The sequence below is a fragment of the Plecotus auritus genome (genome assembly GCF_963455305.1).
Source record: "Plecotus auritus genome assembly, chromosome: 3".
In the NCBI taxonomy this organism is placed as follows: domain Eukaryota; kingdom Metazoa; phylum Chordata; class Mammalia; order Chiroptera; family Vespertilionidae; genus Plecotus; species Plecotus auritus.
Genome location: NC_137772.1, coordinates 93,735,055 through 93,748,578, shown reverse-complemented (window position 1 = coordinate 93,748,578; position 13,524 = coordinate 93,735,055). Strand labels below are relative to the sequence as shown.

The 13,524-nt window shown below is 42.7% G+C and overlaps 1 protein-coding gene across 1 annotated transcript in view; it reads left to right on the top strand.

Annotated features, from left to right (window-relative positions):
- EBPL (EBP like) overlaps nt 1-13,524 on the top strand; it is a 30,772-nt gene that overhangs the window by 10,022 nt on the left and 7,226 nt on the right. Inside the window, exon 2 of the mRNA XM_080661292.1 lies at nt 10,669-10,738. Within this exon, the coding sequence (XP_080517418.1) occupies nt 10,669-10,738 (70 nt within the window). The remainder of the gene's footprint in view (nt 1-10,668; nt 10,739-13,524) is intronic.

The following is a 13,524-nucleotide window of genomic DNA, read 5'->3' as shown; positions in this document are numbered from 1 at the left end:
AGGAGGGGGCTTGCAGGGGATGGGTGAAAAAGGTGAAAGTGTTAAGAAGTACAAATTGATTATTACAGAATAGTCATGGGGTGTAAACTACAGTATAGGAAATACAATCAATATTCTAATAACTGTATGGTGTCAGGTGTGAGATTTATTGGGATGATCACTTAGTAAGTCATGTAATGTCTAATCACTGAAGTGTAGACCTGAAACTAATAATACTAGAGGCATGTTGCATGAAGATTCGTGCAATAGGCCTTCCTTCCCCTGGCTGCCGGAACTGGTTTTCCTCCGGCACCCGAGACCCAGGCCTTCACTCTGGCTACCGCCTTCCATCTTCGTTCTGGCCAGAGCCTTCAGTCTTCACTCCTGCTGGAGCGCTGCTAGTGTAGCTCCCTCCGCCCCCCACCCTCCCCCTCATAGCAGGCATCCCGCCCCCTGCCTGCATATGCAAATTAACCCTCCATATTTGTTGGGTTAATTTGCATACTCACTCCTGATTGGCTGGTGGGTGTTGCAGAGGTATGTTAAATTTGCATATTTCTCTTTTATTAGTGTAGATATGTTAACTATCATACTATCTAATAAAGAGGGAATATGCTAATTGACCCTCACACCATCACAAAGATGGCGGCGCCCACAGCCAATAAGGAGGGAATATGCTAATTGACTGCCTCACCCTCAAAGATGGTGGCGCCCACAGCCAATAAGGAGGGAATATGCTAATTGACTGCCCCACCCTCAAAGATGGTGGCACCCACAGCCAATAAGGAGGGAATATGCTAATTGACTGCCCCGCCCTCAAAGATGGTGGTGCTCACAGCCACAAGATGGCGGTGCTCAGTCCCCAGGGTGGAAGGTGCGCGGCAAGGTGGAGCCAGATCTCAGGGTGCCCTTGGACTTTTGCCCACCTGTCCCCAGGCCCAGTGCTGGTAAAAGCCAGCCTTAGTGCACAGCTTGGTCCTTCCTGCACACACCCAGGCCCAGTAGAGACAGTCACAAACTGTGGGTCACTTTGTAGGTCCAAACAGGTTGCCCAGGGTCAGTCACAGGCAGCGATTGACATTGGCATGCACCAGAGTCCTTTCCAAGACTGGAGAGCCAACACACCTAGTGGCCAGCTTCAGACAACATCAGAGTAGGATCCAATAGCTTTACAAGTGGCATATCCAAAGGGAGATCTTAGCAAGCACCAGACCCTGCTGAGGTGAATTCCACTCTGTGTGGTTAGCACCTTCACAGCAGCTCATACACTGGTTGGGGTTGCTTCTCACAGCTAGCCAACCCTCATGTGAGAGTTGACCCCACACATGAGCAGGCTAATAGCAATCAAGACTCAATTGCAGCCCTAGCTGGTTTGGCTCAGTGGAAAGAGCATCATCCTGCGGACTGAAGGGTCCTGGGTTCAATTCCGGTCAAAGGCACATGCCCAAATTGTGGGCTCAATCCCTAGTAGGGGGCATGCAGGAGGCAGCCGATCAATGATTCTCTCTCATCATTAATGTTTCTATCTCTCTCTCCCTTCCTCTCTAAAATTAATGAATATATAAAAATATATAAATAAATATATATATAATATATATAAATATATGGCTGATATGCAAAGTTTTTCCTCAGAGGTCGACTGGGAGACCAGGAGTTTGATCACTCACTATGACATGCACTGACCACCAGGGGGTGGTGTGGAACATGGCGGGTGACCAGTGGTGGTGGCAGGGCGCTGAGGGAGCAGGGGAAGGAGGAGGCGGGGAGGCAGGGGAACTGTGCAGTGGTGGCACGTGGGCGGCAAGGGAAGAAGGAGGCGGGGAGGCAGGGAACCTGATCGGCCATGATCGCCAGCCAGGCCTAGGGACCTACCCGTGCACGAATTTCATGCCTCTAGCATATCTATAAAATACTCAATTACAACAGAAGGACCCACATAACCCATGTAAGGATCCTGGAACACCCAGCACAGGTAATCAAAGAGACTACATCATGGGATCCCACAGGAAACCAGCTACATAAGACTGGGAGTCATAGCAGATCTACCAATACATAGAAACAAACACAAAAAGGCAACCAAAATGGGGAGACAAAGAAACATGCCCCAAATGAAAACACAGGAAAAATCTCCACGAAAAGAGCTAAGTGAAAGCATAAAAAAGAATGAGAAATGAAGAATATAATATCTGATATGAAGAACACATTATAAGGAGTAAACAGTATGTTGGATGAAGCACAGGATTAAATCAGCAATTTGGAAGACAAGGTAGCAGAACACACCAAATCAGAGTAGCAAAAAGAAAAAGGAATTTTTTTAAAATGAGGATAGTTTAAGGGTCCTTTGGGACAATGTGAAACAAACCAACACCTACATCCCAGGGGTACCAGAAGGAAGAGAGAGAAAGCAAGGGATTGAGAACCTACTTGAAGAAATAATGACGGAAAACTTCCCTTACCTGGTGAAGGAAAATGATACACAAGCACAGAGAGTCCTAAACAAGATAAACCCAAAGAGGTCCACACCAAAAACACATCATAATTAAAATGTCAAAGGTTAAAGACAGAGAATCTTAAAAGTAGCAAGAGAAAGATAGTTACCTACAAGGGAGCTCCCATAAGACTGTCAGCTGATCTCAACAGAAACATTTCAGGCCTGAAGGAATTAGCATGAAATATTCAAAGTGATCAAAAGTAAAAACCTGCAACCAAGACAATTTACCCAGCAAGGCAATCATTTAAATTTGAAGGGGAAATAAAGAGCTTCCCAGACAAAAAAAAATAGGTAAGGAGTTTATTACTACCAAACCAGTATTACAAGAAATGTGAAAGGACCTGCTTTATGAAGAAGAGAAAAAAACACAGAGGAACATAGTTAAAATAATAAAATGGCAATAAATATGTACCTATCAAACATCAATCTAAATGTAAATGGTTTAAATGCTCCGATCAAAAGACATGGGTTAACTGAAAGGATAAGAAAACAAAACCCATATATATGCGGTCTACAAGAGACCAACCTCAGCCATAGCTGGTTTCGCTCAGTGGATAGTGTCAGCCTGCGAACTGAAGGGTCCCAGGTTCGATTCTGGTCAAGGGCACATGCCCAGGTTTCAGGCTCAATTCCCAGTAGGGGGGCGTGCAGGCGGCAGCCAATCAATGATTCTCTCTTATCATTGATGTTTCTCTCTCTCTCTCCCTAATTGACTGCCTGAAATCAATAAAAATATATATTTTTTTAAAAAGAGACCCACCTCAGGAGAGAAGATACAGACTAAAACTAAAGGGATGGAAAAAATATATTTCATGCAAATGAAAATGAAAAATAAGCTTAGTAGCAATAATAATATCTGACAAAATATACTTTAAAATAAGGCTATAGTAAGAGACAAAGAAGTATACTACATAATGATAAAGGGAGCAATACAATAAGAGGATATAACCCTGTAAACATTTATGCACCTAACATAGGAGCATTTAAGTATATATATATTAATGGACATAGAGAGATCAACAGTAATACAGTCATAGTAGGAGACTTTAACACCACTTAAACAACAATGGATAGATCTTCCAGACAGAAAATCAACAATGAAACAGTGGCCTTTAATGACACACTAGAACAGATGAATTTAATTGATATCTTCAGAGCATTTCACCCCAAAGCAGCAGAATATACATTCTTTTCAAGTGCACATTTTCTAGGATAGACCACATGTTAGGACACAACACAAGTCTCAATAAATTTAAGAAGATTGAAATCATATCAAGCATCTTCTCTGACCATAATGGTATGAAACTAGAAATCAATCAAGAAAAAACTGAAAGCACATAAAGGCATGGAGGCTAAATAACATGTTACTAAATAATGAATGGGTAACAATGCAACCAAGGAAGAAATCAAAAGATATTTTGAAACAAATGAAAATAAGAGGACAACTCAAAATGTATGGAACGCAGCAAAAGCAGTTCTATAAGGGAAATTCATAGATTACAGACTTGCTTCAAGAAGCAAGAAAAATCTCAAATAAACAATATAATATTATACTTAAAGGAATTAGAAAAAGAACAACAAGCATAGCCCAAAGTGAGTAGAAGAAAGGAAATGATAAAGATCAGAGCAGAAATGAACTAAATCGAGTCTAAAAACAATACAAAAGACCAATGAAGCCAAGAGCTGGTTCTTTGAAAAGATAACCAAGATTGAAAACCTTTAACCAGAATCATCAAGAAAAACAGAGAGAGTACCCAAATAAATAAAATCAGAAATGAAAGAGGAGAAGTAATCACTGACTCCCCAGAAATACAAGGGATTACTAGTATAAGAAAATACTACAAACAACTATATGCCAACAAATTGGACAATCTGGATGAAATGGATAAATTCCTAGAAACATATAATCTTCCAAAACTGAATCAAGAAGAACCAGATAATCTGAATACACAGCTTACAACTAATGAAATTAAAGGATGCAAGTTTGGTACAATATCCAAAAATCAATAAATGTGATACACCACATAAACAAAATGAAGGATAAAAATCGCATGATCATGGATCCAAGATGGCGGCCGACGGGACAGCAGGCTGCAAGATAGTGTGTGAGTGAGAGAGCGAAAGGAGAGTGTGTGGATGTGCGAGGAGTGTCTGTATTTGTGAGTGAGGGACAGTTATATTCCGCAGGACTGTTGGGGACTGGCAGACCAGGCTCCCCTGGCTGGGCAGCCTCTATTACTGCTGAAATTTCTCCAAGAGCAGCCAGTTCTGCCGCACAGACCATGCCATCTTGAAGGGGAGAGCAGCTGTGATCAGAAGCCCAGCCTTACCTTCAACCGGGGAGACCTCGGATACTTCCCGGGACCCTACAACCACATCGCCCAGGGACCAGCTGCCTCAGCTGCAAACCCAAAAACACTGAGACTCCAGCCTCCCCAGCCACGGGTGCCTAAAAAGTTTGTCAATGGGGAGACAAGGTGGTGGCCGAATATGCGGATGGGTCCTGCGCCTTCTCACAGAGCAGATACAAGGAACAGCTGTATTGAATAACACCCACCCAGAATTGATTAACAGCTGGTGAGGCAATCCATGGACAGAAAGGTCAGAGATCTCCTCGAGAGAGGAGAGAGAGAACTACATAACCAGACACCCTGAGAGGCGTGAACATGGGGAGACAAAGAAACAGCCCCAAACGAAAGAAAAGGAAGAATCGCCGGAAAAGGAAGTAAATGAAATGGAGGCAAGCAATTTGTCAGAGATAGGATTCAGAGCAGTGATCATAAGGACACTGAAAAGGATGGAAGACAAATTCAACAACATTTGTAAGAATCAAGAGGAAATGAAGAACCAAGAAGAAATGAAGAATGACATCACTGCAATAAAAAACACAATAGAAAGCATCAACAGTAGACTAGAAGAAGCGGAGGACCGCATCAGTGAGCTACAAGACAAGGTAGGAAAAAATACCCAAGCAGAGCAGCAACTGGAAAAAAAAAAAAACTTAAAAAACAGGAGGAGAGCCTAAGGGAACTTTGGGACAACATGAAACGAAACAACATCCGCATAATAGGAGTGCCAGAAGGAGAGGAAACTGAGCAAGGATTAGAAAACCTGTTTGAAGAAATAATGACAGAAAACTTCCCTGATATTGGGAAGAAAAAACTCACACGAGTCCAAGAAGCTCAGAGAGTCCCAAACAAGATGAACCCAAAAAGACCCATACCAAGACACATTATAATTAAATTGGCAAACAACAATGACAAAGTAAGAATCTTAAAGGCTGCCAGAGAGAGACAGAAAGTTACCTACAAGGGATCTCCCATCAGATTACCAACTGATTTCTCAGCAGAAAGATATATATCACATGATCTCACTCATTTGTGGAACATAATGAACAACATAAACTAATGAACAAAAACAGATCCAGAGACAGAGAAGCATCATTCAGATGCTCAAACCTCAGAAGGAAGGTAGGGGAGGAAAAGGGTAAGGGGGAGAGATCAACCAAAGGACTTGTATGCATGCATATAAGCATAACCAATGGACACAGACACCAGGGGGATGAGGGCATGAGCTGGGGGGGGGGAGTGCAATAAGGGGATAAAGACACATATGTAATACCTTAATAAAGAAAGAAAATAAATTAAATAAATAAATACGGAAAAAGTTTTAAAAATCATGGCTCAAATATGAAGCATACTAAAAATATAGCATGATTTTGAGAAAGTGTAAGAAAGAATATTCCATTTGCCACATTCTCCTTAAGTGACACAGCAGTCAAATGCTGGCTCTGTAGAAAAACAAATTTGTGTCCTGTGCAGCGAATGATACTTACATAATCAGCGTATTGTAAATGCTGTCAATTGGCTTTACAGCTTTTAAAATTCACTTATAGATAAAATAGAAAAGACAAATATATTGACAGAACAAAAATGGAAATATCAATCTTTACAATGTACAAGGAAAGTGGACAAAAGTTGAGTGTTGGAAATGGTGAGGAGAGGGGAAAAGCTTCATAGGCGCTATCATGTTTGTCTTATGTAGTAAGAAGCCCAAATACTGTACAACACTGATGGATGAGTAAGCTGAAGTTTTAACGTTATTACTTTAGTTACAAATATGAGTAACGAACAGAAGAACTAAAGAGAATAATATAGCTACCAAAGGGGTTCAGTGTGCCGCGCCAGCACAGCCAAGGGTTCGGCGAGCCTGAGGGAGGGCGGTGAAGGATGAAGAATAAGACAGAACAAGAGAATAAGCTGGGTGTAGGTCAGCTGTGGGCAAACTACAGCCCGCGGGCCGGATACGGCCCGTTCGGCTGTTCTATCCAGCCCACGGAGCCGAAAGAGCGGAGGGTTCTCTTGCTCTCCCCTCCACTCCTTTACTTTGAATTTATATTAGTTCACACAAACACTCCATCCATGCTTTTGTTCCAGCCCTCCGGTCCAGTTTAAGAACCCACTGTGGCCCTCGAGTAAAAAGTTTGCCCACCCCTGGAGGTGGATCTTCTGTGCCTGGCTGAGGCCACAGAACAGATCCAGACTGCAAAGCTGATGCTTTATTTATAGTCAGGGACAAACAAGGTAATCTACAATGTTCTTGTAAGTTTCACTTGTTTTGGCAGCACTTGCTGCCCCTCCTACAGCCCAAAAGATCTAGGGAGCAGTCACAAGATCAAGCTTTATGCTTAGAGTACTGTTCCCTCCAAGCTGGGACTTGTTTGTGACTTTGCCAGCAGGTCAGTCCAAGGCTTAACCCTGTAACCGCTCCCTACAGTTCAGAACATGCCACCCAAAAATATGCCCCTTTGGCATATTTTTTATTTTGAGCTGAAGGGCTTTATGACCTCCCCCTTTGCACCTCAAATCAGGTCATAACATTTCCCATGACAAAGGTGCCCTCCATGTACGAGGAAGGGAAGAACATTATTATCACCAGAGACTCGGGATCAATGCCAAAATGGATCTATACAAACAAATCTACCCAAATAACCCTTATCTTTTATTACTTTCCCTCATATATTTCTTAGTTACTTTCCTACAATTTACTGTTTCTAGCCTAAGCCCCTTGTCTTCTCACATCCCTGTAATTTATTGTTCTTTTTGTAAAAAGTTATATTAGCTTTGGGGCCTAACAACTTCTTCAGATTTTCATTTTCCTTTTGATGCTCCCTTATACAAGTAAAAATATTAAGTAAAATTTGTATGCTGTTGTCCTGTTATTCTGTCTTATGTGGGATGATTCTTAGGTCAGCTCCAGAACCTAAGAAGATGGAAGTTTTTCCTCCCCTATACTATCAAAAACTGGAAGGCATGGGGAAGGGAAGGGAAGGGAATCAGTATAAATTAAGTCATAATTTTCCAGGATGTGCAGTTAGTAGATAATATCTAAAGAAATACCAGTATAGCCCTGGCCAGTATTGCTAAGTGGTTAGAGCAGTGGTTCTCAACCTTTCTAATGCCGCGACCCTTTAATACAGTTCCTCATGTTGTGGTGACCCCCAACCATAAAATTATTTTCGTTGCTACTTCATAACTGTAATTTTGCTACTGTTAATGAATCATAATGTAAATATCTGTGTTTTCTGATGGTCTTAGGTGACCCTGCTAGCGGTTCTCAACCTGTGGGTCGCAACCCACAGGTTGAGAACCGCTGCTGTAGAGCCTAAGACCATCGGAAAACACAGATATTTACATTACGATTCATTAACAGTAGCAAAATTACAGTTATGAAGTAGCAACGAAAATAATTTTATGGTTGGGGGTCACCACAACATGAGGAACTGTATTAAAGGGTCGCGGCATTAGAAAGGTTGAGAACCACTGGGTTAGAGTGTCAGCCTGTGCACAGAAGGGCCAGGAGTTCGATTCCCAGGCAAGAGCAGGTACCTGGGTTGCAGGTTGGATCCCTGACCCGGTTAGGGCACATGCAGGAAGCATCTCTCTTACAGATGGGTGCTAGACTTATTGGGGTGATCCCCCAGCCCGTAATCCTCAGATGAGGAATAACCAAAAGACAAAACAAAAAATCATTGGAAAAATCCTCCAGTGAGGATTAACCAAAAAAAAAAAGAAAGAAATAGTGTAAGTTATGGAGATAATCCCCAGAACTACAGACAGAAGTGGTTATAAGTGCTAACCTCTGGGAAGTGGTACTAGAAATGAGCAAGGATTAGTCAGAGACACAATTTTAATGTCATACTAGGGGCCCAGTGCGTGAATTCGTGCACCTTGAAAGGAACTGGGCCGCAAGGCTGTGGTGGGCACAGGGGTGGGTCTTGGCCCATCCACCGTGCCCCTGTCAGGCCCCTCCCGCCACAGTCCCTGGTCCCCTGTCTGCCAGCAGCCCTGCTCCCGCCGCTGCTCCCATGCACTGATGGCACTGGCCCCACTCACCTCTGCTGACGGCACCAAGCATTTGGGGCCGTCGCCAGCAGCGGATGCGAGTGGGGCTGGTACTGTCAGCAGGTGCAAGCACAGCTGCTGCCCTGATCGCCCCTCAGGAGCAAGGGGAGGTGGAGAAGCCCTCAGGGGCGATCGGGGCTGGCAGCCGCCACTTGCACCCACTGATGGTGCCAAGTGATTGGGACCACCGCTGGGCGCCGGCTGCGAGTGCAAGTGGGGCTGTCACTGACAGCAGGTGCAAGAGGTGGCTGCCAGCCCCAATCGCCCCTCAGGAGCAGGGGAAGGTGGAAAAGCCCTGAGGGGCGATTGGGACCAGCAGCCAAACACTCGCACCCACTGACGGTGCCAAGCAATAGGGACCAGCACCAGATGCTGGTAGTGGGTGCGAGCGCCAGGCAGGACTGCGTTGCGCGGGAGCAAAGAATTTTAAGGAACCACTAAGAGGCTCGCCCCAATGACAGCGACCGGCGCCCCGCCTTGGTCTGGTGCCCCCGCTCACCTGCTCCACCATCCTGCTGTGGCCAATGCCCACCATGATCTGTGCTCTGCCACCTACTGCTGATGCCTGCCATGTTCCACGTGCACCCTCTGGTGGTCAGCGCATGTCATAGCAACTGGTTGTTCAGTTGTTCTGCCATTCGGTCTATTTGCATATTAGGGTTTTATATATATAGATAAGTGATTGCTTTGGTAAAAAGAAATGAGAAAAAAGGTAGTAGTATTGACCAGCAACAGAATTTGTTCCAAGAAGCAACATGACAATCAAATATCCCAGTGAATTCTAGTTAATTGGTTTTTGAAACTTTAGTGCGAAGAAATACATCAGCGATGGGGAAATGCTAAGTGTAATTGCAAATATTTCATTACCTAAAATTTAAAATGTAGCCTGTAAGCATTTAAAATTTTCCTAAGTCTGCCCTTAGGCAGGAAAAATAACTAATTTAACTATGATATAGATATTTGAATGCCACTTTTGTTAAGAGAGATCTTGGACTTTTTTGTGAAGTGAGACAAAATGAACTGCTGGGAGGTACTTCTCAAAAGTATGAATTTGTTAGACTAATCCAGAATTTAGCCTATTTAATATAACTTTTAAGCTCTTTCCTTGTGGAAAATTTTCAACTTTTTTTCCCCCATAAGAATACACCTCTTATTTTATAATGCCAATCATTGAAATGTGCTGCGCCAGCACAGCCAAGGGTTCAGTGAGCCTGAGGGAGGGCCGGCGAAGGATGAAGAAAAGACAGACAAAGAGAATAAGCTGGGTCTAGGGGGATCTTCTGTGCGTGACTGAGACCACAGAACAGATCCAGACAGCAAGCTGATGCTTTATTTTATAGTCAGAGGTAAACAAGGTAATTTACAATGTTGTTATGAGTTTCACTTGTTTTGGCAGCACTTGCTGCACCTCCCACAGCCCATTAGCTACCCAGGAAAGATCTAGGGAGCAGTCACAAGATCAAGCTTAATTATGCTAAGAGGGCTGTGCCCTCTAAGCTGGGACTTGTTTGCGGCTTTGCCAGCAGGTCAGTCCGAGGCTTAACCCTATAACCGCGCCCTACATCGAAAAATAGCATTTATTATATAAACATTAGCTTTGGATTTAACCATTTCCAAGGTCAGGGACCGCACTCCAGGATAACACCCCATAGGGTTCTGTAAGTGTGGTGCTCTGAAGGTACCACCTGGGGTGGGATGGGGGAAGGGATGCTCCCATGCAGTGCCCTGTACGTGTGGTGCCATTCTGGGGTTGTGATGCTAAATTAGAGCATTTCTTCATTTTCTTCTCTCTAGGAGGGCTCTTTTGTCTACTTGTCTTTCATGGGAAACATTGCTGATTCTGATGGCTTCATTGCTTCCTTGTGTAAGTAATTTTAAATGTTTACCTTTGAAATGTTTGAGATTTATTCCAAGTGTGACTGTATTAGTACCTGTATCCCATCTTGTATGATTCCATTTATATAAAATGTCCAGAGTAGGTGAATATATGGAGACAGATTATAAACTAGTGGCTGCCTAGGAGAGGGTGGGGAATGGATGTTGGAGAGAAATGGAGAGTGACTGATAAAAGGTACACGTTTCTTTTGGTGGGTAATGAAATACTCTAAAATTAGATTGTGGTGATCCAAATCTGTGAATTTACTAAAATTCATTTAATTATACACTTTTTTATTTTAAAATATATTTTATTGATTTCAGAGAGGAAGGAGGGGAGAGAGAAAGAGAGAGAGAGAGAGAGAGAGAAACATCAATGATGAGAATCATTGATTAGCTGTCTCTTGCACAATTGGGATCAAGCCCGCAACCCGGATATATGCCCTGACCAGGAATCAAACTGTGACCTCCTGATTCATAGGTCGATGCTCAACCACTGAGCCACCATGCTGGGTGAATTGCACACTTTAAGTAGGTAAATTGTATTGCACATGAATTATATCTTAATAAATGTATATTTTAAATGTTTATAGTGAGTGCAAGTTGAAGAGTTTGCAGTATTTAAACTGGATGTTTTTTACATTTTTAATATCAACTTTCCCCATATATGTCTTAAAGATAATTTCCAAAAATCTTCTTGTTCTACAGAGATATTAACTAGTTTTCTTATATTCCTCATGCTCACTATAAGTCAGCATTCAATCAGGTAGTATTGACTAACTCCCATGTACTATGTCAACACTGATAAATAAATGAGCTGTGTAACAACAGGGTCCTTTGCCACTGTCATACAGCTGCCTTGCTCAGGATAACTTCTTTCAGATTTTGTGCCTGAAATACCTCATAGTTTATCTCATTTCTTCTGATTCTGAAATCATATCCCCCAGCCAGGATCTGTATTGTGACTCCTACTAATCACTAGTGTTTGGAAACTCTGCTAGATAATGGAGCCACAGGTAGTGCTTCTTAAAGCAAAACATTGATTTCAGAGAGGAAGGAAGAGGGAGAGAGAGAGAAACATCAGTGATGAGAATCATTGATTGGCTGCCTCTTGCATGATCATCTTTGATGCCTCTCAGGTCCCAGCCAGTAGTAGTAGCTCAAGGAGCCTGAGTCCAGCTCCTTCAGGTCCAGTGCTGCACCTTTTTGGTGAGTGAGCTGGAATAAACTGCGCTTGAGAATTGCTGGGAAGCCCAGGGGCTGGAGGACCTCAGTCTGTCATTGTCCTCCCATCCTGGCTGCTCTTGCTGGCATCAGAGAAAAGGAACAGCCCAGATTTGCCTCAATCCCATGAAATGTAAAGTCTAACTCAGCCTTTATCAGTCATCTTCAATTTACATTTTCACCTTTAAAAAGTGAAAAATCATCTCATGGGGGTGCCCTTTATTCTAGAGAATGTGAAAATCCAATAGATATTATATAGTGCATCTTGGGCTTTAAAGAGTACTAATTGCCTGAGACTTTTAAAATACAGATTCTGATTCAGACGGTTGGGGTAAGGCCTCCCATTGTTGATCTGTGGACTCTTTTGACTCAACAGAATGTAGAACTGGGCTGTTAACATTATGTATGTGCTATAAAAAAATCTTGTTCATGACACTTGTTAAAGATGTTAATAAAGACTTTATTCAAGAGGGACCATCTGTCTGTTCCATTTCCATGCCCCTGATTCTATTCCATTCCCCAATTTATTCTGTTCATCAGATTTTTTATTCATTTGATTTTTAGGTTCAATTGTTGATAGATATGTATTTGTTGTCACTGTTGTTCATATTTTTTATTCTCAGAGGGAAAGGGGATGGGGGTGCAGGAAGAGATTAAACAAAGATCTTATATGCATGTATGCATTACCTATGGACACAGACAATAGGGTGGCGAGGGCCTGGGGTGGGGTGGGAACCAGGTAGAGGGGAGCTATGGGGGGGGAAAGAGGGACATCTGTAATAATCTCAACAATAAAATTAATAAAAAATAAATAAGTAAGTAATAAATGAAATCAGCACTAAAAAAAGAAAAAAGAGAGACCACCGCAGGGGAGGGCTTTGCATTAGGAGAGAGATCAGGCTCAACTCCAAATACAGCAAGGAGAGGTGGAGATTTATGGCCAAGGTGGGGTTAGTGGATGGAAAATTACTAAGAAGAAACATCAAGCCTTGGAGGATTCATGGTAGCCCCACTAATCGGATTCTTGCTGATGGCAGGCGGGGGTGAGAAGATATAGAGGGTGGGGGGTAAGGAATTTGATCAGATGTCTGCATCCCCGGGTTTATTGCAGCATTGTTTACAATAGCCAGGACATGCAAGCAACCTAAGTGCTCATCACTGATGAGTGGGTAAAGAAAATGTGGTGTATAATGGAATATTTTTCAGCCATTTAGGAAGAAGGAAAACCTGTCGTTTGTGACAACATGCATGGACCTTGAGGGAATTATGCTAAGTGAAATAAGTCAGACAGAAAAAGTCACATACTGTATGATCTCACTTTTACGTGGAATCTAAAAAACAAACAAACAAACAAATAAACAAATCCAAACTCACAGGAAAAGAGATCAGATTTGTGTTTACCAGGGGCAGGGGGTAGAGGGTGGGAGCATTGGGTGAAGGTGATCAAAAGATACAAACTTCCAGTTATAAGATAAATAGTACTAAGTATGTAATGTACAATGCGATGTCTATAGTTAACACTGCTGTAAGTTGTTAAGACAGTAAATCAAT